This window comes from Carcharhinus amblyrhynchos, unplaced genomic scaffold (assembly GCF_965287045.1).
Source record: "Carcharhinus amblyrhynchos unplaced genomic scaffold, sCarAmb.v2.hapA scaffold_831, whole genome shotgun sequence".
NCBI lineage: Eukaryota > Metazoa > Chordata > Chondrichthyes > Carcharhiniformes > Carcharhinidae > Carcharhinus > Carcharhinus amblyrhynchos.
Window position 1 is genome coordinate 11366 of NW_027650571.1, and position 26199 is coordinate 37564.

Below are 26199 nucleotides of genomic sequence, written 5' to 3' on the forward strand. Positions count from 1 at the left end.
TAGGATAGAGGTGGAGAGACTCTTCCTGCTCAGAAAGGACAGTAGGACTAGGGGGCACAGCCTCAAGATAAAGGGGGGGGTGGTTTAGAACGGAGTTGAGGAGGAACTTCTTCACTCAAAGGGTGGTGAATCTCTGGAATTCTCTGCCCGTTGAAGTGGTGGAGGCTGCCTCGCTAAATATTTTTAAGAAGCGGGTTGATGGGTTTTTGATAAGAGAGGGGATTAAGGGTTATGGGGAGAGGGCGGGAATGTGGAACTGAGCCACGACAGATCAGCCATGATCTTATTGAATGGCGGGGCAGGCTCGAAGGGCTAGATGGCCTACTCCTGCTCCTAGTTCTTATGTTCTTATGTTTCCCAAAGGTAGGGAAGTCTAAAACTAGAGGGAATAAGTTTACAGTGAGAGGGGAGAGATACAAAACAGCCGAGAGGGGCAATTTTTTTCACACAGAGGGTGGTGAGTGTCAGGAACGAGCTGCCAGAGATAGTGGTAGAGACAGGTACAATTTTGTCTTTAAAAAGCATTTAGACGATTACATGGGTAAGATGGACATAGAGGGAAATGCAGGCAATTGGGATTAGCTTAGGGGTTTTAAAAAAAGGGCGGCATGGACAAAAGAGCCTGTTTCCATGCTGTAAACCTCTATGACGCTATCCTTCCTGAGAGATAGCACACACAACATGGACTGAGCGGCCTCCTGGTGCCTCGCAAGCGCGGACGGGCGGGGATGGCCTGGAGGCGTGGCTTGTTCCTGCGTCACACACGGAGAGGGCGTGGTCACCTGCGGCGACGGGTGATCGGCGAACGTACGTCACAGTGAAGGGGTGGAGTTTGCGTCAACACGTCACATCACAGAGGCGGGGGTTGGTGATGTCATCACAGACGGTGGGCGGCAGGACCCTGCCGGTGATGTCAGCACGTTGAGCTAGCCTGTTGCGTCGGAGGAACGGAGTGACGTTTCAAATGACGCCATGACGCAGTCCGTGGGTTGCGCGCTGGAGTCACAAAGGGGGCGGGGCATGTTGGCGCTGCCGTTGTGGGTTTTTTTTTGATTTGGGCTCGGAGGCGCAGAGAGAGAGAGAGAGGGCGGGCGGCACACGGAGACACCACGGATTTCCTGTGGGACAAACACACCGGGCTGGCTGCCAAGACGGTAAGGGAGAGGGGGAAGAGAGTGAGAGACAGAGGCCTGGGGCCCGTACTGGTATCCTGGGCCTCGAGCCCCGGTCGCGGGATCCGGGCCTGCGTCAGGCCCTGGATTCGACTTGTTGGCGCAGGTAGGCCCGGGGCCTTCCTGAGTCTCGCGGAGCCGGGCCGCGGGCCTCCGACTGGAAGCTGCCGTCAGGCGACAAGATGGCGGCGGCGCTGGAAAATGGCGGCAGCGGAGCAGCCCCGCGGTGGGGGAGGGTGAGGGTAAACAGCCCCCGTCACAGACCCCGCCCCCCACTCGTCTCAGCTCCGCCTCCACATAGACCATGGCCCCTCCCACTCCTGTGCCCACCACTGTCCCGCCTCCCCGTCGCCCCAACCCCCGCCACAGTCCGACCTCATCGCCCCGCCCCCACCACCACAGTCCTGCCCCCCCATTGCCCCCCACCACAGTCCTGCCCCCCCACCACAGTCCTGCCCCCCCACCACAGTCCTGCCCCCCCATTGCCCCCCACCACAGTCCTGCCCCCCCACCACAGTCCTGCCCCCCCCATTGCCCCCCCACCACAGTCCTGCCCCCCCCATTGCCCCCCCCCACGGTCATGCCGCGCCCCCCCCCCCCCACACCACCATGGCCCTGCCCCCCCCCCCCCCCACCACTACGGTCCTGGCTCCCTATGGCCCCACCTCCCCATGCCCACCACGGCCCCCCTCTCCATCACCCCCACCACGGACTGGCCCTGCCTCCCCATCGCCCCGCCCCCACCACGGCCACGCCTCCCCATCACCCTGCCCCCACCACAGCCACGCCTCCCCATCACCCTGCCATCACCACGGCCACGCCTCCCCATAGATCCCATGCCTCCCACTGCTCCTTGCCAACCACAGCCCTGCCTCTTTGCCACAGCCCTGCCTGTCATTGACCACAATGCACAGTCCCGCCTACTATACATAGATGGCATCCTCTGCACACAGCCCCGTCCCCACCACAGACCCTGCCCCGTGATAGACCACAGCCCCACCTTCCCACTACAGCCTCTGACATACAGACCCCACTCCCTACACATAGCACTACCGATGTACACCCCCCCCCCCCCCCTTGCTTGCCCGCGCTAGGGTAAATGCTGCCTTAACAGGAAGGCAAAACAGTACAGATGCTGGAAAATCTCACCAGTCTGATAGCATCTTGGGGGAGAGAATCGAGCCAACGTTTTAAGTTTGGGTGGCCATTCATCACCTGCGGTGCTGTCCTTCTTTGGCTCCCTGGGAATTGACTCCGGGTCATTCCTGCCCAGTCTGTCAGGTCAGCACCTTCAATTAGCCAGTGACTACTTTTCACACAGTGCCATAAGACATAGGAGCAGAATGAGGCCACTCGGCCCATCGAGTCTGCTCCGCCATTCAATCATGGCTGATATTTTTCTCATTCCCCATTCTCCTGCCTTTTCCCCATAACCCCTGATCCCCTGATTAATCAAGAACCTATCTATCTCTGTCTAAAGACACTCAGTGACCCGGCCTCCTCTGCGGCAAAGAGTACCACAGATTCCCCACTCTCTGGCTGAAGAAATTCCTCCTCATCTCTGTTTTAAAGGACCGTCCCTTTAGCCTGAGGTTGTGCCCTCTGGTTCTAGTTTTTCCTACTAGTGGAAACACCCTCTCCGCGTCCACTCTATCCAGGCCTCGCGGTATCCTGTAAGTTTCAATAAGATCCCCCCCCCCCTCATCCTTCTAAACTCCAATGAGTACAGACCCAGAGTTCTCAACCGTTCCTGATCCGACAAGCTCTTCATTCCAGGGATCATTCTTGTGAACCTCCTCTGGACCCTTTCTAAGGCCCGGCCCCTCCTTCCTTAGATACGGGGCCCAAAACTGCTCACAGTTCTCCAAATGGGGTCTGACCAGAGCCTTACACAGCCTCAGAAGTAGATCCCTGATCTTGCATTCTGGCCCTCTCGACATGAATGCTGAAGTACCCAGCAGGAGGCAGGACGGAGAGTAAAACACTGACAGAGGTGGAATTCTACATTGAAGGTGGCCACGTGGGAGATTTCTCTGGTCTGCTTGATGTGGAGACTGGGTATTTTCATTATTGTTATCTGCTGAAATATTAGCAATATAAAACTGGATGTGCTTATTAATTAATGGAATTGCCGACGGCTGTTCAGCCCATCAAGCATGTTCTGTCTTGTACCTGGCCTCCATTTACACCTCCACCACGTTTTGCAGATGCCTCGTTTGAGGCGGTACCGTTCGTCAGACCGGGAAAGCCGGGACAGCTACCACGATCGTTACAGAAGAAGCAGGCGGGGGAGACGGAGATCCCGTTCCAGGAGCAGCGATAGAGACAGAAGGCACAGGAACGAAAGCTACATCAGGTCGAGGAGGTTTGTAAGCTTTCTCTCTGATCCTAGTGAGTAAATTCCTCACCATAACAGGAGCAGTGTCAGTGTAAGGGTTAACCCCCCCCCCACCCTGCTCACTGTAACAGTGTCAGTGTAAGGGTTAACCCCCACACCCCCCTCATCCTGCTCACTGTATCAGTGTCAGTGTAAGGGTTAACCCCCCCTCCACCCTGCTCACTGTAACAGTGTCAGTGTAAGGGTTAACCCCCCCTCACCCTGCTCACTGTAACAGTGTCAGTGTAAGGGTTAACCCCCACACCCCCCTCATCCTGCTCACTGTAACAGTGTCAGTGTAAGGGTTAACCCCCCCTCACCCTGCTCACTGTATCAGTGTCAGTGTAAGGGTTAACCCCCCCCCCACCCTGCTCACTGTAACAGTGTCAGTGTAAGGGTTAACCCACCCCCTCACCCTTCTCACTGTAACAGTGTCAGTGTAAGGGTTAACCCCCACACCCCCCTCATCCTGCTCACTGTATCAGTGTCAGTGTAAGGGTTAACCCCCCTTCACCCTGCTCACTGTAACAGTGTCAGTGTAAGGGTTAACCCCCACACCCCCCTCACCCTTCTCACTGTAACAGTGTCAGTGTAAGGGTTAACCCCCCTTCACCCTGCTCACTGTAACAGTGTCAGTGTAAGGGTTAACCCCCACACCCCCCTCACCCTTCTCACTGTAACAGTGTCAGTGTAAGGGTTAACCCCCACACCCCCCTCACCCTGCTCACTGTAACAGTGTCAGCGTAAGGGTTAACCCCCCCCACCCTGCTCACTGTATCAGTGTAAGGGTTAACCCACCCCCTCACCCTTCTCACTGTAACAGTGTCAGTGTAAGGGTTAACCCCCACACCCCCCTCATCCTGCTCACTGTAACAGTGTCAGTGTAAGGGTTAACCCCCCCCCACCCTGCTCACTGTAACAGTGTCAGTGTAAGGGTTAACCCCCCCCCCCCACCCTGCTCACTGTAACAGTGTCAGTGTAAGGGTTAACCCCCTCCCCACCCTGCTCACTGTAACAGTGTCAGTGTAAGGGTTAACCCCCCCCCCACCCTGCTCACTGTAACAGTGTCAGTGTAAGGGTTAACCCCCCCCACCCTGCTCACTGTAACAGTGTCAGTGTAAGGGTTAACCCTCCCCCCTCACCCTGCTCACTGTAACAGTGTCAGTGTAAGGGTTAACCCCCCCCACCCTGCTCACTGTAACAGTGTCAGTGTAAGGGTTAACCCTCCCCTCTCACCCTGCTCACTGTAACAGTGTCAGTGTAAGGGTTAACCCTCCCCTCACCCTGCTCACTGTAACAGTGTCAGTGTAAGGGTTAACCTCACCTCACACCCTGCTCACTGTAACAGTGTCAGTGTAAGGGTTAACCCCCCCCCCACCCTGCTCACTGTAACAGTGTCAGTGTAAGGGTTAACCCTCCCCCCTCACCCTGCTCACTGTAACAGTGTCAGTGTAAGGGTTAACCCCCCTCTCACCCTGCTCACTGTAACAGTGTCAGTGTAAGGGTTAACCCCCCCCCACCCTGCTCACTGTAACAGTGTCAGTGTAAGGGTTAACCCCCCCCCACCCTGCTCACTGTAACAGTGTCAGTGTAAGGGTTAACCCTCCCCTCTCACCCTGCTCACTGTAACAGTGTCAGTGTAAGGGTTAACCCCCCCCTCACCCTGCTCACTGTAACAGTGTCAGTGTAAGGGTTAACCCCCCCCTCACCCTGCTCACTGGAGCAGTGTCAGTGTAAGGGTTAACCCTCCCCCCTCACCCTGCTCACTGGAACATGTCAGCGTAAGGGTTAACCTCACCTCACACCCTGCTCACTGTAACAGTGTCAGTGTAAGGGTTAACCCCCCCCTCACCCTGCTCACTGTATCAGTGTCAGTGTAAGGGTTAACCCACCCCCTCACCCTGCTCACTGGAGCAGTGTCAGTGTAAGGGTTAACCCCCTCCCCTCACCCTGCTCACTAACAGTGTCAGTGTAAGGGTTAACCCCCTCCCCTCACCCTGCTCACTAACAGTGTCAGTGTAAGGGTTAACCCCCCCACCCTGCTCACTGTAACAGTGTCAGTGTAAGGGTTAACCCTCCCCCCTCACCCTGCTCACTGGAACATGTCAGCGTAAGGGTTAACCCACCCCCTCACCCTGCTCACTGTAACAGTGTCAGTGTAAGGGTTAACCCCCTCCCCTCACCCTGCTCACTAACAGTGTCAGTGTAAGGGTTAACCCCCTCCCCTCACCCTGCTCACTAACAGTGTCAGTGTAAGGGTTAACCCCCCCCACCCTGCTCACTGTAACAGTGTCAGTGTAAGGGTTAACCCTCCCCCCCACCCTGCTCACTGTAACAGTGTCAGTGTAAGGGTTAACCCCCCTTCACCCTACTCACTGTAACAGTGTCAGTGTAAGGGTTCACCCCCACACCCCCCTCACCCTGCTCACTGTAACAGTGTCAGTGTAAGGGTTAACCCCCCCCCTCACCCTGCTCACTGTAACAGTGTAAGGGTTAACCCCCCCCTCACCCTTCTCATTGTGACAGTGTCAGTGTAAGAGTGTTGGTAACTGGATGCTGAGTGTATTTTTGGTACAGTGGGGTGATGAATCCGAGTTCGGTGCTGTGGTATACCTGCTGTGTTGTCCAGTGTGAAAGTTTCAGAAATGCCTCTTGCTTCTGTTGCTTGCTCTCTTCCCTGTAAATGTATAACACGGCCATGCAGTCACTCCCCGCGCAGAGCTGCACGATACAGTATTTATTGACCTGCCCTGAATCTCTTGCGCTGCTGGACATTAGCTAGTGTCCGTTCATTGTCTTTGTCAGCCTTCAGTCTATGAGATAGATACTGCCCTGTGAGCTCCGAAGCTCCTGTAACCCAGCGCACTCCATTCTCCCATCAGTGTCTGTCTCCCAGTACCTTTGATCAGCTGTTGCCCAGTGCAAAGTCAGTCTAATATTCAGTGAAGTTGATGAACTTCAACTGTTGAGCAAAACCTGGTGCCCTCGATTCCACTCAGCAGCGTTACTAACAGTCATAGTGGGAGCTGAGTGGTATCTTGACTAATTGTATGTTTGCTCTACATCCTACGAGATTACTCTCAAGGTTCACCAGCCAGTTCTGATAAGCAAACCATACAGGAAGGAGTAAAGTACACTCTTCAATCGGGTGTGAATTGGTGAAAAGGAAATCATGTTTAACAAACACACTGGAGTTTTTTTTAAGGGTGTAACTTTTTTTTTATTCATAAGAACATAAGAAATAGGAGCAGGAGTAGGCCATCTAGCCCTTCGAGCCTGCCCCGCCATTCAATAAGATCATGGCTGATCTGTCGTGGCTCAGTTCCACATTCCCGCCCTCTCCCCATAACACTTAATCCCCTCTCCTATCAAAAACCCATCAACCCGCGTCTTAAACATATTTAGCGAGGCAGCCTCCACCACTTCAACGGGCAGAGAATTCCAGAGATTCACCACCCTTTGAGTGAAGAAGTTCCTCCTCAACTCCGTTCTAAACCGCCCCCCCCTTTATCTTGAGGCTGTGCCCCCTAGTCCTATTATCCTTTCTGAGCGGGAAGAGTCTCTCCACCTCTATCCTATCCATCCCATTCATCATCTTATACGTCTCAATGAGATCTCCCCTCATTCTTCTAAACTCTAACGAGTACAAGCCTAGTTTATTCAGCCTCTCCTCATAGCTCAACCCCCTCAACTCCGGCATCAGCCTAGTAAACCTCCTGTGCACTCCCTCCAAGGCCAAAATATCCTTGCGTAAGTACAGCGCCCAGAACTGCACACATTACTCCAGCTGCGGCCTCACCAATGCTCTATACAGCCGCAGCAAGACCTCCCTACTTTTATATTCAATCCCCCTCGCTATGAAGGCCAGCATCCCATTCACCTTCCTGATCACCTGCTACACCTGCAAGCTGGGTTTTTGCGACTCGTGCACAAGGACCCCAAGGTCCCTCTGCACAGTCGCCTGCTGCAGTTTTTCGCCACGTAAGTGATAATCCTTCCTACCATTATTCCTACCAAGTGGACCACCTCGCACTTGCCAACATTAAATTCCATTTGCCATTTCCTGGCCCATTCGCCCAGCCTATCTAGATCCTTCTGTAGACTCTCCACACCCTCTGCACAATTTGCCTTTCCTCCAATCTTGGTGTCATCAGCAAATTTCGACACCCTACACTCGGTTCCCTCCTCCAGATCATCTATATAAATGGTAAATAGCTGAGGCCCCAGCACCGACCCCTGAGGCACTCCACTAGTCACCATCCGCCAATCCGAATAGCACCCATTGACTCCCATTCTCTGCTTCCTATTTGACAACCAATCTTCTATCCACGCTAACACCCTACCCCCAACTCCCTGTCCCCTGACCTTCTGCAATAACCTCCTGTGAGGTACCTTGTCAAACGCCTTCTGAAAATCCAGAAAGACCACATCCACCGGCTCTCCTCTATCCACCGCCCTAGACACATCCTCATAGAACTCCAATAAATTTGTCAGACACGACTTCCCTTTAACGAAACCGTGCTGTGTCTGCTCTATCAAGCAATTCCCCTCAAGATGCCTCGCTATTTCCTCCTTGATGACGGATTCTAACATTTTACCCACAACAGACGTTAAACTAACCGGCCTATAATTCCCTGCCTTTTGCTTGGCACCCTTCTTAAACAACGGCGTAACGTTAGCCGCTTTCCAATCTTCCGGCACTTCCCCGGAATCCAGCGACCTCTGGAAAATAACCACCAAGGCATCCACTATCACCTCCGCCATTTCTTTCAGAACCCTCGGATGCATTCCATCTGGTCCTGGCGACTTGTCCACAATCAGTCCCTCCAGTCTGTCGAGCACCTCCTATCTAGTAACAGTAATGTCATTAAGACCCTCCAGTCCTACCACCTTTCCATCTCTAACATCCGGCAAATTATTCACGTCCTCCTCCGTGAAGACAGAAACAAGAAAGTTATTCAGGACCTCAGCCATATCCCCCATCCCCTACCACTAAGCCCCCCTTCTCATCCTCTAAGGGTCCAACGTTCACCCTAGCCAGCCTCTTCCTTTTTATATATTTATAAAAACTCTTGCTATCCTTTTTTATATTAAGCGCAAGCCCAGCTTCATAGTTTCTCCTACCCTTCTTTATCATCTTCTTTGTCAATCTTTGTTGACATTCAAACCTCTCCCAATCCTCTTCTCGCCCACTACTCTTTGCTACTCTAAACGCCTCCGGGACATTCATGGGACATGGGCGTCGCTGGCTGGGCCAGCATTTATTGCCCATCCCTAGTTGCCCCTTGAGAAGGTGGTGGTGAGCTGCCTTCTTGAATCGCTGCAGTCCACATGCTGTTAGGGAATTCCAGGATTTTGACCCAGTGACTGTGAAGGAACGGACGATATATTTCCAAGTCAGGATGGTAAGTGGCTCGGAGGGGAACCTGCAGGTGGTGGTGTTCCCCAGGTATCTGCTGCCCCTTGTCCTTCCAGATGGAAGTGGTCGCAAGTTTGGAAGGTGCTGTCTAAGGATCTTTGGTGAATTGCTGCAGTGCATCTTGTAGGTGGTACACACTGCTGCTACTGAGCGTCGCAGGTGGAGGGATTCAGTGTTTGTAGATGTAGTGCCAATCAAGTGGGACTGCTTTGTCCTGGGTGGTGTCGAGCTTCTTGAGTGTTGGAGCTGCACCCATCCAGACAAGTGGGCAGTATTCCATCACACTCCTGACTTGTACCATGTGGACAGGCTTTGGGGAGTCAGGAGGTGAGTTACTCGATGCAGTATTCCCAGCCTCTGACCTGCTCTTGGAGCCACTGTGTTTATGTGGTGAGTCCAGTTGAGTTTCTGGTCAATGGTAACCCCAAGGATGTTGACAGGGGGGATTCAGTGATGGTTACACCATTGAATGTCAAGGGGCGGTGGTTAAAGTGTCTCTTATTAGTGATGGTCATTGCCTGGCATTTGTGTGGTGCGAATGTTACTTGTTACTTGTTACTTGTCAGCCCAAGCCTGGATATTGTCCAGATCTTGCTGCATTTGAACAAGGACTGTTTCAGTATCTGAGGAGTTGCGAATGGTGCTGAACATTGTGCAATCATCAGCGAACATCCCCACTTCTGACTTTATGACGGAGGAAAGGTTAATGAGCCGAGGACATTACTGGAACAGATAACGTGAACCAGTGGATTTGATTTATTATTATCACATGTATTGGGGTGCGGTGGAAAGTATTGTTTCTTGTGAGGTATACAGTCAGATCATATGGTTCATAGCAGGGAAGAAAGACAGTGCAGAATGTAGTGTTACAGTCACAGCGAGGGTGTAGAGAAAGATCAACTTAATGCGAGGTAGGTCCATTCAAAAGTCTGACAGCAGCAGGGAAGAAGCTGTTCTTGAGTCGGTGGGTACGTGACCTCAGACTTTTGTATCTTTTTCCTGACGGAAGAAGGTGGAAGAGAGAATGTCCAGTTTGCACAGGGTCCTTGATTATGCCGGCTGCTTTGCCGAGGCAGTGGGAAGGGGTTAGGGTCAGTGCTGCCCTGAGCCAGGGTCACGGCTTCACTCAGGTCACTTTGTTCCCTGTCAGATTGTCCTGTTGGCGGAGGATTTGGTTTATTATTGTCACATGTATTAGGATACAGTGGAAAAGTATTGTTTTTTGCACACTATAGAAACAAAGCATAACGTTCATAAAGAAGGAAAGGAGAGAGTGCAGAATGTAGTATTACAGTCACAGCGAGGGTGTAGAGAAAGAGTGTTCCCAGCTGTGAGATAAGAATAAGAGAATTGTGGATGCCGGAATCTGAAACAGGAGCTGAAAATGCTGGACAATCTCTGCAGCTCTGAACAGTGCCTGTGGGAAAGGTTACCCAGACTCGAAATGTTGGCTCTATTCCCTCTCCACAGATGCTGTCAGCCCCACTGAGAGCCTCCAGCATTTTCTGAGTAAAAGCAAATTACTGCTGGAATCTGAAACCAAGACAGAAAATGCTGGAAAATCTCAGCAGGTCTGGCAGCATCGGTAAGGAGAGAAAAGAGCTGACGTTTCGAGTCCAGATGAGCCTTTGTCAAAGCTTTGAGCGATTTGACCCTTTGGGCTTTGACAAAGTGTCATCTGGAGTTAGAACGTCAGCTCTCTTCTCTCCTTACAGATGCTGCCAGACCTGCTGAGATTTTCCAGCATTTTCTGTTGCTGTATTACCAGCTTGTCTGGTTCAGCCGGTCCGTCCAGACTGTGCTGACCTTTTCTGCGCCATCCCCACAGAGTTTCTCGCCATCACATTGTCAGCTAGTTAATGTGTGCTTTTCCCACTCCCTTTCTCTCTCCCCCCCACTCATCCCTTGCCACGGCCTGCAGCATTGAGAACTGTTCGTGTGACAGGCGACTGTACAATGAGAGGCGGTACTGTGACGCATACAGGGGCAACTACAGCCGAGACCAGGGTGACGGTTACCACGAGTCCGACTACTGTTCCCGCAGTTCGTACGACTACCGGCGTTCACAGGAACGGGACCGGAGCTACAGGAGTCGGAAGAGCAGCAGACGTAAGCACAAGCGGCGACGGCACAGAAGCAGGTCATATAGCCGCTCTTCCTCGGTGAGTACACCCGCCTCTCTATTAGTGTGTCAATAGCTTTTCTCTTTACAGCCCACAGGACTGGGTAAGTAAAGCACTTTTCTTATTCTGCTCTTTTTATGGTTGTGTGGACTGTTTTAAGTTGGAACACTCACACAAGCCCACAAGCTTGGGTTATCTGTCTGTTGTCTCTTGGACAGCTGTGAGCTAGGACTGCAGCGACTCTCTCTCTCTCTCTCTCTCTCACACTCTCACACACACACACTCTTTTCCTTCTATCCGCCTGCTGCAGCGAGCCCACGTACCTGCCGTTGGTTTGGGGGTTTTTTTTGGTAGCCAGGAGGTTGGTGCGGTTCAGCCTTCCCTTGGCGTAACATCCACCCAGCAGCTATTGAGGGCTGCTCAGGAAGGCGTTAGGATTGTTTTCTGTAGCTTCACTTCCCTCCACACTGCAGTCTGGAGGGGGGGTGGGGGGAGGGGTGCAAATGACACCCCCCTGCCCAAGCCAATCTCGTTCAATGTGAGCTCAATAGGTGAGAGCGGGATAGCTGGCTGACATGTACTCTCTGGGAGATGTACTCTCTGTGCAAGGAGCTTTTTTGTAATCCTCCCACCCCTCTTCATGATTTGTCTTGCTGTGTGTGGACACCCCTCCGTCACCACAGTCAGTGTCCGCTCTTAATACGTTTATTTGTCGCAAGTAAGGCTTCCATTAACACTGCAATGAAGTTACTGTGAAAATTCCCCTAGTCGCCACACTCCTGTTCAGGTACACATGGAGAATTTAGCAAGGCCATTGCACCCTAACCAGCGTGTCTTTCAGACTGTGGGAGGAAACTGGAGCACCTGGAGGAAACCCACACAGACACGGGGAGAACGTGCAGACTCCACACAGACAGTGACCCAAGCCGGGAAGGGAACCCGAGTCCCTGAACCCATGAAGCAGTCATGCTCAGCGTCGTGCTGCCCACATGGGAATAACTGGAATCTCTCCACCCCCACCCCTCCCCTTTCATCTCACTGGCATCTCCCTCCTCCCCCCTCCACCCCTCCCCTTTCATCTCACTGGCATCTTTACTCCTCTTGTCCCAACATGGTTACGGAGCTATCAGCCCAGGTCTAAACCCCCCTCCGACCCCCAGCCAGCAGCACGGGGCTGGGATGGGAGTGTGGACTCAGCGACAGAATGCAGCCTCGTGACTGTTGGGTTTGGGGCCAGCCGTTTGCACGCTGTATCTCTCTCTCTTCCCCCCCACCTGCTATTTTCAAACTGAGCGAAGGGTTTTTTTTGTATTTAATTTTTCTCCTCCCCTGCCCTGCTGTTTCTGTTGAAAATCTGCTCTTTTTCCCCTCTCTCCCCCGCCCTCCCTAACCGTTCGTTGTTTCCCCCGCTTGCGTAAACCTGCAGAGACACGCACTGAGTTTCTCCAAATCTGGCCACATATGATAGAATTGATCTTGGAAAGGAGAAAATTTAACCAATGTGTTGAGTGTTCCTGTCTCTGTGTGGATGTGTGTGTGCGTGCGTGTGTGTGGGGTGCTTGTGTTGAGATAGGAGTTGAGTTTAGCCTTAACATCTGGATTATAAGAATGGAAAGTAATACATTGAACAGTGCACTTGGCAGAACCAGAGTTTTTTCCTTCTCTTAGGAAAGGGGTTGCAGCGATATTAATGTTCTGTATTTCCGTAAATTTGAGTAACTGCAGCAGCGATCAAATTAACACCTAGCTGGCCAACTCCAAGCTGTCTTGCCGCCCGCTCGGAACGTCAGACCACTGTGCAGCTCAGAGAGGACGGCCGTGACTGGTTACCGAGGATGTAGAGGTGGAACATGCCTATTCCTGCCTTGTGCAGGAACGGGCAGGGTAGCGGGGTATATTCCAGTCCCAATTTGAAAAGACACCCGATTAATATCACTGCAACTCAGCTGGGAAAAGTTTTTGAATTGAATGGCTTAAATTAATTGCATTAGAACAGATTTATTGGGAGCAGTGATTAGCGATTTGTAAATTTAAATCTTGCTGAACTGTATTGGATGGGGTGGGAAGATGCAGCTGGGGATTTTTGAAATGTTTATTTTTTCATTTTCTGAGTTAGTACTGTGTATCTTGACATGTTCCCTTGCAATATCCCTATCGTTATATATCCTATGTGGGCGTATGATTTGCCTGGAATCTTGACAATCTGGCAATCGACCACTCCATCGCTGCCCCCCTTCTCTACAATGCGAAAACCCCAAACCATCCAATGTGGCTGCTGGTTTGAAAATGTCTCTCTCCAATTGACTTGGATGGTTGTTTGATGGGCCTGTGTGTGTTGCTGTCACCGCCTTGGCGTCCGGGATTCTGCGTACACAGCGGAGTCATCAGAGCAGCAGAAGGGCCAAGAGTGTGGAGGATGACAACGAGGGCCACCTGATCTATCGTAACGGCGACTGGCTACAAGAAAGATGTACAAGCTTAAATCGTAACTTCATTTAGCTCTATAGTTAAGATCCCGAAAAAAAAAGTTACAGACCTCTCATTGCTGTTTTTTAATTTTCTAATTCCCTTCCTCCTCCTCCTGCTTTATGTTTTTATATTTGTTTATACTTGTTATAATTTATCCTAAATGCAGGACAATAATATTGTACAGAAATCTTGTTTTCTCGGCAGATGGTGTTATATGCTTTCTGCCTCAGACATGTGACTTACTTCAGGCTTTGTAATTTACCTTCAAGCTGATTGTGTCCTTTTTTATTTTAAAACACGTTGTCCGTCACGCAGTCCTCTCCGAAAGGCTCATTTAATCTCTTTTCCTCTTCCCTTGATAGATGAGATTGTTAACACTTTAGGTGAAGGAACTTTTGGCAAAGTCGTACAGTGTATAGACCACCGAAGGTATGCTGTTCGCACCGCGCACCGCCTCCTGTTCCGCGATGCATCGCTCGGTTGATTCAGTCGCATTAAACTCTCGCCTCACGCCAGCCAGAAGGACAGACATTCAGTTGTTGATAGGAACATAGAAACTACAGGCAGGACACAGTGATTAGCACTGCTGTCTCACAACACTAGCTTAAAATCCAACAGGTTTATTTGGCAGCACTAGCTTTCAGAGTCTCAGGCTCCTTCGTCAGGTGAGTGAGGAGTTGTGTTCACAAACAGGGCATATACAGACACAAACTCAATTTACAGGATAATGGTTGGAATGCGAGTCTTTACGGGTAATCAAGACTTAAAGGTACAGACAGTGTGACTGGAGAGAGGGTTAAGCACAGGTTAAAGAGGTGTGTATTGTCTCCAGACAGGACAGTTAGTGAGATTTTGCAAGCCCAGGCAAGTCATAGGGGTTACAGATTATGTGACATGAACCCAAGATCCCGGGTGAGGCCGTCCTCAAGTGTGCGGAACTTGGCTACCAGTTTCTGCTCAGCAATTCTGAGCTGTCGTGAAGGCCGCCATGGAGAACACGTACCCGAAGGTCAGAGGCTGAATGCCAGTGACCGCTGCAGTGTTCCTCGACTGGAAGGGAACACTCCTGCCTGGTGATTGAGCGGTGTTCATTCATTCGTTGGCGTAGCGTCTGCATGGTCTCCCCAATTTACCATGCCCTGTTTGTGAACACAACTCCTCACTCACCTGAAGAAGGAGCCTGAGACTCTGAAACTCGTGCTGCCAAATAAACCTGTTAGACTTTAAGCTGGTGTTGTGAGACTTCTTACTGTGCTTACTCCAGTCCAATGTCGGTATCTCCACATCATGGCTACCATCGACGCTTCACAGCTCCAGGGGCCTGGGTTCGATTCCCGGCTTGGGTCACTGGGTGGAATCTGCATGTCCTCGCTGTGTCTGCGTGAGCTTCCTCCTGGTGCTCCAGTTTCCTCCCACAGCGCAAGGATGTGTGGGTTAGTTGGATTGGCCAAGCTAAATTCTCCCCCCGTGTCTGCGTGAGTTTCCTTTGGCTGTCCCAGTTTCCTCCCACGCTCCAAAGATGTGTAGGTTAGGGTGATTGGCCATGCTTAATTGCCCCTTAGTGTCCAAAGATGTGTGGGTTAAGTTGATTGACCATACTAAATTGACCCTAGTGTCAGCGGGATTAGCAGGGTAAATATGTGGGGTTACGGGAATAAGGCCTGAGTGGGATTGTGGTTTTTTGCAGACTCAATGGGCCCGAATGGCCTCCTTCTGCACTGTAGGGATTCTGAGATTGTCGGAAAAACCCATCTGGTTCACTAATGTCCTTTAGGAAAGGAAATCTGCGTCCTTACCCGGTCTGGCCTACATGTGACTCCGGAGCCACAGCAATATGTTTGACTCTCAACTGCCCTCCAAGGGCAATTAGGGATGGACAAATACTGCTCACAAGGGATACCCACTAATGAATTTCTAAAATTTGAACTAGCCTCCAAGAATGTCCCCTGCCAGGAGAGTTAGTGCCTTCTGGGAGAAGCGGGTAAAATGCGGGTTAAATTAAACACCAGTGGTTCTATGACAGTGCAATTAAGAGCCTTTCAGCCCAACTCCACAGGTCCTTGATACTTCCCCCTGTCCCCAGCCGCAGGTACAGAAAGATTTTATTATTGACCAATGGGGAAACGTAGTCGGTGAGGTGATGGCTTTATTTTCTCTCCACAGGAGTGGTTCACGGGTGGCTCTTAAAATAATTAAGAATGTGGAGAAGTACCGAGAAGCTGCCCGTCTGGAGATAAATGTGCTGGAAAAAATTAACGAGAAGGATCCAGATAACAAATTGTAAGTAACTTTCACCACCTCATGAGAAACCCCATCTCCTTTTAACAGCGAGCAGGAGCAGGCAACTCTGCCCTCCGATCCTGACCCCTCATTCAATCAGATCATGGCTGATCTCTCTCTCTCTCCCTGATCTCAGATTCACTTCCCTACCATGGTGGCACTGTGGTTAGCACTGCTGTCTCTCAGCACGAGGGACCTGGGTTCGATTCCTGGCTTGGGTCATTATCTGTGTGGAGTGTGCACATTCTCCCCATGTCTGCGTGGGTTTCCTCCGGGTGCTCTGGTTTTCTCCCACAGCCTGAAAGACATGCTGGTGAGGGTGGATTGGCTGTGCTAAATTCCCCCTCAGTGTACCCGAACAGGCACTGGAGTGTGGCGACTAGGGGATTTTCACAGTAACTTCATTGCAGTGTTCCTCATGTACTTTTAACCCGTTTTCTTATCGGAAATATATCTATCTCCTTCTTGAAACCATTCAATGATTCAGACTCCACCGTACTCTGGGGCAGCGAGTTCCACAGATTCACCCCCCTCTGTGAGAAGTAGTTCCTCCTCAGCTCAGTTTTAAATTTACCGCCTCTCACCCTATACCTGTGACCTTCTGATCTAGATTGCCCCATAACAGGAAACATTTAACATAGAACAGTGCAACTCAGTACTGGTCTACATTGGTCTACATTTACTTTATCAATCCTTTTAGTATTTTATATACCTCAATCAGATCCCCCCCCCCACTCGTCCTTCTAAACTCCAGTGAGTACAAGCCCAAACTGTTTAATCTCTCCTCATAAATCAACCCTTTCATCCCCAGAATCAATCTGGTGAACCCCCTCTGAACTGCCTCCAATACCAGCACATCCTTTCTCAGATAGGGAGACCAGAATTGGACATGATACTCCACTTGGCAATATCTCCCTGGGGAAGGGAATCTTCATCTCCTTTCATCTCTCGCAGAGTCAAACTGCACAGGAAAGACCCTTTGGATATTTTGCCTGCTTACCCAAGCTTCAACAAAGAAAGTAATGAGGTGGATTGTGCAGAGAGAAGCTCTGGGAACCTGTGATAGCCCCAGAGCATCCATGGTGATATTTGTGCCCTTGGGAAGATTGGTGCTAGTTCGAATGCCGCCCCCCCCTGCTGTGGTTGCAGTGCAGTCTGTATCTAAAACCTCTCTCTCTTTCCCTTTCAGTCAATGTGTCCAGATGTTTGATTGGTTCGATTACCATGGCCATATCTGTATATCCTTTGAATTACTTGGCCAGAGCACCTTTGATTTCTTGAAAGATAACAATTACACGCCATACCCTATTCACCAAGTCCGACACATGGCCTTCCAGACCTGCCATGCGGTTAACTGTGAGTATCATCTTGTTTAACTGTCGGCGGGGCTTGGGGTTTGGGCGTCGGCGGGGCCTGGGGTTTGTGGGTTAGTTGTTTGAACAGTAATGGTTCATTCCTCTATCAGCAGATTGGGATGTTGCTTGCTGTCAGTCCGTTCCTTCATCTCTTTGTTCACTCGCAGTCGTTCTTATTGTCTAATTTTTTTTATCCCTCTTTTTGTTTGAATAGTTTTACATGACAACAAGCTCACTCACACTGATTTAAAGCCAGAGAACATTCTTTTTGTAAATTCGGACTATGAAGTAGTGTGTAACGTGGAAAAGGTACGTGTAAGCCCTGGGACTTTGACCACTCACCCCCTCCTGTGTGTGTCTCCTGTGCATTACTTCCTTGAGTCATTGTGTGTGTCTCTCGTGTGAGTGGTTGTGTGTATCTCCCGATCCCCTGAGTGGTTGGTTGTGTGTGTGTGTGTCCCTCCTGTCTGTTATTGTGTGAGTAGTTGTGTGTATCTCCCGATCCCCTGAGTGGTTGTGTCTGTCTCCCGTGTGTTATTGTGAGAGTGGTTGTGTGTATCTCCTGATCCCCTGAGTGGTTGTGTGTGTGTCTCCCATGTGTTATTGTGTGAGTAGTTGTGTGTATCTCCCGATCCCCTGAGTGGTTGTGTGTGTGTGTGTCCCTCCTGTCTGTTATTGTGTGAGTGGTTGTGTGTCTCTCCCGATCCCCTGAGTGGTGGTGTCTGTCTCCAGTGTGTTATTGTGAGAGTGGTTGTGTGTGTGTGTGTGTGTGTGTCCCTCCTGTCTATTGTTGTGTGAGTGGTTGTGTGTATCTCCCGATCCCCTGAGTGGTGGTGTGTGTCTCCCGTGTGTTATTGTGAGAGTGGTTGTTTGTATCTCCCGATCCCCTGAGTGGTTGTGTCTGTCTCCCATGTGTTATCTCCTGTGTGTTTGTCTAAGTGGAGAGTTGGTAAAAGCTGCTGGTTTTTCTCCGTTTACAGAAGCGTGAAGAGCGAGTGGTTAAAAACACAGCAACCAGAGTGGTGGATTTTGGCAGTGCCACATTTGACCATGAGCACCACAGCACTATAGTCTCCACTAGACACTATCGGGCACCAGAGGTTATACTGGGTGAGTGTTTTGTGTTGTGGTCCCTGCTGTCTGTTGAACATGAAAATAAACTCGATGCAACATCTGAACAGCCTGGTGGGTTTTGCATAGCCAGTTGTTGGCGGGAAGTGGTTCAGAGTAAGAAGACTGGAATTGGGAGCAGGAGGAGGCCATTTGGCCCCTTGAGTCTGCCCCACCATGCAATAAGATTGTGATTGATCTGGCTATGGTCCCATTTCCACTTCCCAGTGCCCCCCTCCCATTCCCCTTGACTTCTTTGCTGATCACATATCTGTCCAATTCAAATATATTCAATGCCCCAGCTGCCTCTGTTCTCAGAATCCCTACAATGCAGAAGGAGGACATTCGGCCCATCAAGCCTGCATCAACCACTGTCGCACCCAGGCCCTAGCCCCGTGCATTTGCCCTAGCCAGTCCCCCGACACTAAAGCAATTTAGCATGGCCAGTCCCCCTAACCTGCACGTCTTTGGAGTTGAGAGGAAACCGCAGCACCCGGAGGAAACCCACGCAGACACAGGGAGAACGTGCAGACTCCACACAGACAGTGACCCAAGCTGGGAATTGAACCTGGGTCCTTGGCGCTGTGAGGAGGCAGTGCTAACCCACCATGCCGCCTGGAAGAGAATTGCACAGACTAACAGCCCTTCTTTGATGTGAAGAAAGATTGTCATTGTGTTCTTAGCTGGAAGCCTCCAGTTTTCAAACTGATTAGGATCAGTGCACCTACTGTCTCTGCAGCCCCGTCCTGTCAAACCCGAAGATGCAGGCCATCAGGTCCAATGTCAGCCTTTAGATCAAAGAAAATTACAGCACAAGAACAGGCCCTTCGGCCCTCTAAGCTTGCACCGACCACGCTGCCCAATTGAACTAAAACCCCCTACCCTCCCGGGGACCGTATCCCTCTATTCCCATCCTATTGTAATTTTTCAGACGCCCCTTAAAACTCACCATCGTACCTGCTTCCACTACCTCCCGTGAATTAGTTCTGATAGTTTGACCTTTTCCCTGCTGATAGTGATTGTTTAAAGTTCCTCCCACCATTTTACTGCTCAATGATTCTTGGCAGTGCTGTAGGCTTTTCCTTTCACTTTGATACTACGCTGTTTCTTAGCCATGGATAGTGCCTCCTCCTCCTGAGAGCTTTGAAACATCTCAAATGGTCTGTGCCTCCCTCACCCCAAATCTTTAACCTTTCTTCCCAGTTCAACTTTAGCCAGTTCTGTCTTATTTAAGTTTAAATCACTAGTCTCAGACCCCGATTTCTCACCCTCAAATTGAATGTGAAATTCTAACGCGTCGCCTGGAGGCTCCTTTTGCTGTGAGGTCATTAATTAATCCTTGTATTTTTGGTGGTATGAGGTGTGGGGCGGGGTTGGGGGAGCAACAGTGGGCAAAACGAGCCAGTTAACTACTTAGATATGAGAAATTATATCTGATCAGCTTTGCTCAGTCTCCGTCTAATGAATGCTCTTCTTTTCCAGAGCTTGGGTGGTCCCAACCATGTGACGTGTGGAGTATAGGCTGTATCATTTTTGAATATTACCTGGGCTTTACTCTCTTCCAGGTAGGTTGGACCTGGTGCACTCTTATCAGTGTGTGGTGCCCAAGTGAGTTACTGTGTGTAAAATCAAAAATCGATTCTTGGTGCTGCCTGGAAGCCAGGGGTTGGGTGGGTGGGGATGGGATGTAATCCTGGGGCTAAGCGTGACCAGAGTTGACTAGCCCTTGTGCAAGAATCACAAGGAGTTGCTTTGCAAATGTAATGAAGAAGGCAAAAGGAAATTAGTCCTTCACTGCTAGGTTATGTGTTGTAGTGGAGAATTTCTTGTTTTCTGAGCTGTGATAGTAAAACTAAACAAAGTTTGCTTTGCAAAAACAACTAGCTTTTATTATCACAAAACTGCATGCAGTGTATGGCAGAGTCTTGGAGACAGAGAGCAGTCCCGACAAACTGCCGATTCTATACCAAGACTGCCCCAGCTACAAGAATCAGTTCCGTAGTTATACCTTTCTCTTTTCAGTGTACATGTTCAATTAGTAATACATCATCAATTGTATTAGGATCCGGTGACCTCCGAGACCCCTCTTCCTCATCGATAATATCAGTATCTTGTCCTTTTGGTAGAACAGAAGAAGGCCGATGACTTTGTCATTTCTAACCTTATCTCCCCTTACTCATCCAGCCCTAAGTTATGTGGAATCAGCTTTATCAGGTCTTGACCTTTTCTGATGTTCGTCGTGTCTTAGGTTATTCAGAGTCAGTTTTACAGGAGTCTGGCAATTTGGAATAGCTTGGTCAGCTCTCCTTTATACTAATTACTTGACCATTTTTCCCATCATGCCACTGCTTCATTTGTACACTATCACAATGTTGCAGCTGTATAAGGTGCTGGTGAGGCCACACCTGGAGTTACTGTGTACAGTTTTGGTCTCCTTACTTGAGAAAGGTTATACTGGCACTGGAGGGGGTGCAGAGGAGATTCACTAGGGTGATTCCGGAGTTGAGAGGTTTGGTTTATGAGGAGAGACGGAGTAGACTGGGGCTATACTCATTGGAATTCAGAAGAATGAGGGGAGATCTTATAGAAACATATAAGATTATGAAGGGAATAGATAAGATAGAAGCAGGGAAGTTGTTTCCACTGGTGGGTGAAACTAGAACTGGGGGGAGCGGATTTAGGACTGAGTTGAGGAGGAACTTCACCCAAAGGGTTGTGAATCTGTGGAATTCCCTGCCCAGTTGAGGCTCCCTCATTGAATGTTTTTGAGACAAGGATAGATTTTTGAACAGTAAAGGAATTAAGGGTTATGGTGAGCAGGGGGGTAAGTGGAACTGAGTCCATGAAAAGATCAGCCATGATCTTATTGAATGGGGGAGCAGGGCTCGAGGGGACAGATGGCCCACTCCTGCTCCTAGTTCCTGTAACATAATCACCTGCTTGATACATGGGCACGATGGTTTAAGTTCACTGAACATTGCCCTCAGGCACACTGTGTTGGCTTGGTTAAGGAGAGGTGGGAATTGTCCAGGGTTCTTGCTGCAACTTCAAATGAGGTTTGTGAATGTTCGGTGAGAGTAGATTTGGGATGAGCTGGATTATTCCAGCTTCATGTAATTGCCTACCTTACATCACCTGGTTGTAGAGAAATGGCTGCGTTTTAAACTTTCTCCGAGATCCCATGCCTGGGGAGAGATGTAAGTTTTTATCTACTCTCTTTGCAGACTCATGACAATCGAGAGCACTTGGCCATGATGGAGAGAATCCTCGGTCCCATACCAGCACGGATGATCCGGAAAACCAGGTAGGCAGCCAGTGGTGTGGTCTCGAGTGTAATGCAGTGCTCTGTGGGTGGCACAGTGGGTTAGCACTGCTGCCTCTCAGTGCCCGGAACCCGGGTTCGATTCCCAGCTCGGGTCACTGTCTGTGGAGTCTGCATGTTGTCTCTGTGTGGTTTCCTCCGGGTGCTCCAGTTTCCTCCCACAGTCCGAAAGATGTGCTGGTTAGGGTGCATTGCCCATGCTAAATTCTCCTTCAGTGTACCCGAACAGGGGATTTTCACAGTAATTTCATTGCAGTGTTAATGTGAGCCTATTTCTGACACTAATAAATAAACTTTAAACATGAGAACAGAGGCTCTCCCTGAGCATCCTGCAATTGGGGGGGAAGCAGGATGGGTGGAGGGCGTGCTGAGCAAAGCATGTGGTTAGGTTGTGTGGTTTGTACCATACTGCAGGATGGTGGTTGGCAGGGGCGTTCTCCTGGCGTGTCTCAAAGGAGGAGGGAAGGTGGGTTTTGTTGTTTGTGTCATTGTAGGGGTTGGAGGGAGGGGTCCTGTACTGGGGAGGAGGGTCTTTTTCGTATCGTGGTGGAGGTTGTGCCAAGGGTAGGGGAGGATCTTGTCATCTTTGCCAGAAGGGCAACACGCTGCGTACACACAACAAAAACAGAATTGCCTGGATTGTGAGAGATGGTTGAGGACTCTGGGTCTGTACTCGTTGGAGTTTAGAAGGATGGGGGGGGGGATCTTATTGAAACTTACAGGATACTGCGAGGCCCTGGATAGAGTGGACATGGAGAGGATGTTTCCACTAGTAGGAAAAACTAGAACCAGAGAGCACAACCTCAGGCTAAAGGGACGATCCTTTAAAACAGAGATGAGGAGGAATTTCTTCTGCCAGAGAGTGGGGAATCTGTGGAACTCTTTGCCGCAGAGGAGGCCGGGTCACTGAGTGTCTTTAAGACAGAGATAGATAGGTTCCTGATTAATAAGGGGATCGGGGGTTATGGGGAAAAGGCAGGAGAATGGGGAATGAGAAAAATATCAGCCATGATTGAATGGGGGAGCAGACTCGATGGGCCGAGTGGCCTCATTCTGCTCCTATATCTTGAGGTCTTATTTGCTTAATTAAAATGTGCCTTGATATTTTACCCTTTTACAGAAAACAGAAGTATTTCTATCACAGCCGTCTGGACTGGGATGAAAGCAGTTCTGCTGGAAGATACGTGCGAGATAATTGCAAACCATTGAAAGTAAGATTGGAAAGCTTGCTGGGCTGACATTGCTTGTGCTGTACAGGATTTACCGCCCCCCCACCCCAAGAAACTGCAGCCAGCAATTCCTCATTCGATCTCCCCGTCTAGAAGATTGCCCATCCCTGTCCCTCCCTCAGCTACTGAAACTGCTTTGCTCAGCACGCCCTCCACCCATCCTGCTTCCCCCCCAACTGAAATCTACTATTCACATTCTCTTCTCTCACAATCCTGTGTTGCAGAAGAGGCCCTTTGGCCCATCGAGTCTGTACCAACGTGTGAAAGGCCCTGATCTGTCCACCTAATCCCAGTTGCCAGCACTTGGCCCATCGCCCTGAATGTTATGATGTGCCAAGTCCTCATCCAGTTTCTTTATAAAGGATGTGAGGCATCCCTCCCCCCTCCATCACCCTCCCAGGCAGTGCATTCCAGACCCTCACCACCCTCTGGGTAAAAAAAAACTTCCTCAAATTCCCCCCAAACCTCCTTCCTGTCACCTTGAACCTATCCCCCCTCATGACTGACCATTCAACTGAGGGGAACAGCTGCTCCTTATCCACACTGTCCATGCCCCTCATAATCTTGTACACCTTGACCAGGTTACCCCCTCTCTGCTCCAATGAAAAAATCCCAAGCCTACCCAACTCTCTATCGGTGCTCCATCCCAGGCAACATCCTGGTGAATCTCCTCTGCACCCCCTCCAGTGCAATCACGTCCTTCCTGTAATGTGGCCCACAGTACTCCAGCTGTGGCCTCACCAAAGTTTGATACAACTCCATCCTGATCTCTCTGCTTGTGTAATCTATATCCTGACTGAGAAAAGTGAGTGTGCCTCAGACCTTTTTCACCATCCTATTAATCTGTCTTTCTGCCTTCAGAGATCTATAGACAAACACACCAAGGTCCCTTTGTTCTTGGGGACTTCCTAGTGTCAGACTTATAGTATACCTCCTTGTCAAATTACTCCTTCCAAAGTGTATCACTTCTCACTGTTCTTCCAGTCACTAAAAGCTTCACTTACAGACAGCTGTCCTGCTGTTACCCTAATTCTTCTTAAGCCCAGTTCACCCATCAGCCCCACTGTATCCACTGGCTCCCCTGTTTTAAAATTCTCTACCTTGTGTTGGTAATCTCTCTCTGATTCTGCTTTCCTACCAATCTCTCTAACCTCTTCCCAAATCGCTGCTGTCTCCCAGTCCTGGCCTCATTAATGGTCACATTGTCAGCCACCTGGGCCCTAAGCTTTATAATGTCCTTGCTGAGCCTTCCTACAGCTGTGACCGGCTGTGTGCTCACGTATACCACTGTCTGCCGCTGCTCAGTGCCAGCATTTCTGATGTTGGTTTTTGTTTAAATCACTAGTTTCAGACCCCCACTTCTCACCTTCAAATTGAATGTGAAATTCTATTGTCGTGTGATCACTAGAGGTTACTTTGCTGTGAGGTCATCTTGTATTTTTGGTGCTATGGGGTTGGATTGGTTGGGGGGTGGGGGGGGAGGTGGTGGTGGTTAAAGCCAGCATATTAATGAGAATTGAGCCCCCTACAACCCATCTCCAACAACACAAATCAGTTCAACCATCCGCTGAGGGTTAGGGTGAATCTTCCGGTGTTTCTCCGTGCGATGTGAGTTAACAGGCTGTGTTTCTCTCAGTCCAATAACTCTCATCACACTGAGACACACAGCCCAATAACTCGCATCACACTGCATCTCTCGCGCTGTGAGTTAACGGGCTGCGCCCCTCTCTCTCGCGCTGTGAGTTAACGGGCTGCGCCCCTCTCTCTCGCGCTGTGAGTTAACGGGCTGCGCCCCCTCTCTCTCGCGTTGTGAGTTAACGGGCTGTGCCCCTCTCTCGCGCTGTGAGTTAACGGGCTGCGCCCCTCTCTCTCGCGTTGTGAGTTAACGGGCTGCGCCCCTCTCTCTCGCGCAGTGAGTTAACGGGCTGCGCCCCTCTCTCTCGCGTTGTGAGTTAACGGGCTGCGTTTCTCCTCCTCTTTAGCGTTATATGATCACCGAGGGTGAAGAACACTGCCAGCTTTTTGACCTGATTCAGCGGATGTTGGAGTACGAGCCTTCCAAAAGGATTACTCTGGCAGAATGTCTGCGCCATCCTTTCTTTGACTGCCTCAAAACTGAACAGAAAAACACAAAAGGCTGGGACTCGAACCGTGATATCAGCAGATGACATCGGTCTGAGCTGGGGGACTTTTTTGGGGGGAGGGTGGGTTAAGGGGGAGTGGGGGGGAGAGTGAAGCAGCTTTTGATTTGCCTAATGTGTTCCTTCCGGTCACTGCCTGCGATCTTCCTGGCCCGTCACCGTGGGGGGGGTGGTGGTGGAGGGGAGGCCAGGTTTAGGAAGTTCCGGCAGTCAGTCACGCAAGCTCCGAGGCGGATCTGAGCCATGATCGTTCTGTTGAGCTGTGTAGAGCGGGCAAGCTGCCTCTGAGCTGGCTGTGCGTGAGGATCCTGACTCTGACCAGACGTGGAGCGGCGTGCAAAATCCTGCAAAACCACAGCCTGGGACGGCTGACACGAGGCCTCTGCGGCCTGCCCGCTGGTGCCGGGGCAGGACGGAATTGTGTGTGTGCGAGTGTGACCTGCTGTATTCTCTCCCACAACACGGACCCACGTGGTCACTTTTGTAACCGAGGCACTGCGGACTTTACAGGGGTGGCCGTTTACACGGGCTTCCCCTGCTGACGTGGCTCTACCCAGCGGGCATCAGATACAAACAGGACGTTGGCTACCGAGTCAGGATTTCATTGGCGCAGACTGATCTACCACTCTTCCAACTCAACAACTCACTACGTTTGCCACCCACCCACCATCTGCTGTAAATATGGTCTCAACGGGAAGCCTTGTGTTCATTTCCTTGGAAATTTGCCATGACAGTAAACTCTGGATTGTGAATTTTATTTCCCCCCTCCCCCCCACCCTCTCCCACACGTTTACAAGGATTGAGTAACTCTGTTTGTGTAGATTATTGGACCGAGAGGATGTTACAGGGAAAGGGTTGGGCACTTTTTTTTGTGATGGTTTAAAATAGGTTTATCTGATATCTGCTCTACCATCAGTGTTTTTATAATTAAAGCTTTGTATTGTCCAAGTGAAAGCAATGTGGGTATGCGCCAGGACCTGGGAAAGAAGGGAGGTTGGGTGAATCACTAAGCCCTGAGGGCACTGTGTTTTTGTGAATCAATGTGGGGGAGGTGGGGGATACAGCACACAAACAGATGCCTCTAAACTGGAGGCCAAAGGGATTAAACTGCTCAAGGGCATTGCAAGAAGTACACTCCAGCCAAACGCATGTGTGACGCTCGTTAAACTGTTCCCAATCAGGTCATAAATAGGAGTGAGTTA

General features: G+C 50.4%; 1 protein-coding gene across 1 annotated transcript; it reads left to right on the plus strand.

Moving 5' to 3' along the window:
* The first annotated feature begins 1021 nt into the window (after positions 1 to 1021).
* LOC145340193 (dual specificity protein kinase CLK2-like) lies at positions 1022 to 25045 on the plus strand. The gene is made up of 13 exons (XM_080184622.1): positions 1022 to 1154; positions 3380 to 3537; positions 10890 to 11130; positions 13468 to 13561; positions 13923 to 13989; positions 15724 to 15840; positions 17030 to 17196; positions 17410 to 17504; positions 18176 to 18305; positions 19788 to 19870; positions 21530 to 21609; positions 22748 to 22838; positions 24839 to 25045. Exons 2-13 carry the CDS (start codon positions 3380 to 3382, stop codon positions 25022 to 25024), a joined length of 1509 nt encoding a protein of 502 aa, XP_080040748.1. The 5' UTR covers positions 1022 to 1154; the 3' UTR covers positions 25025 to 25045.
* The last annotated feature ends 1154 nt before the right edge of the window (positions 25046 to 26199 follow it).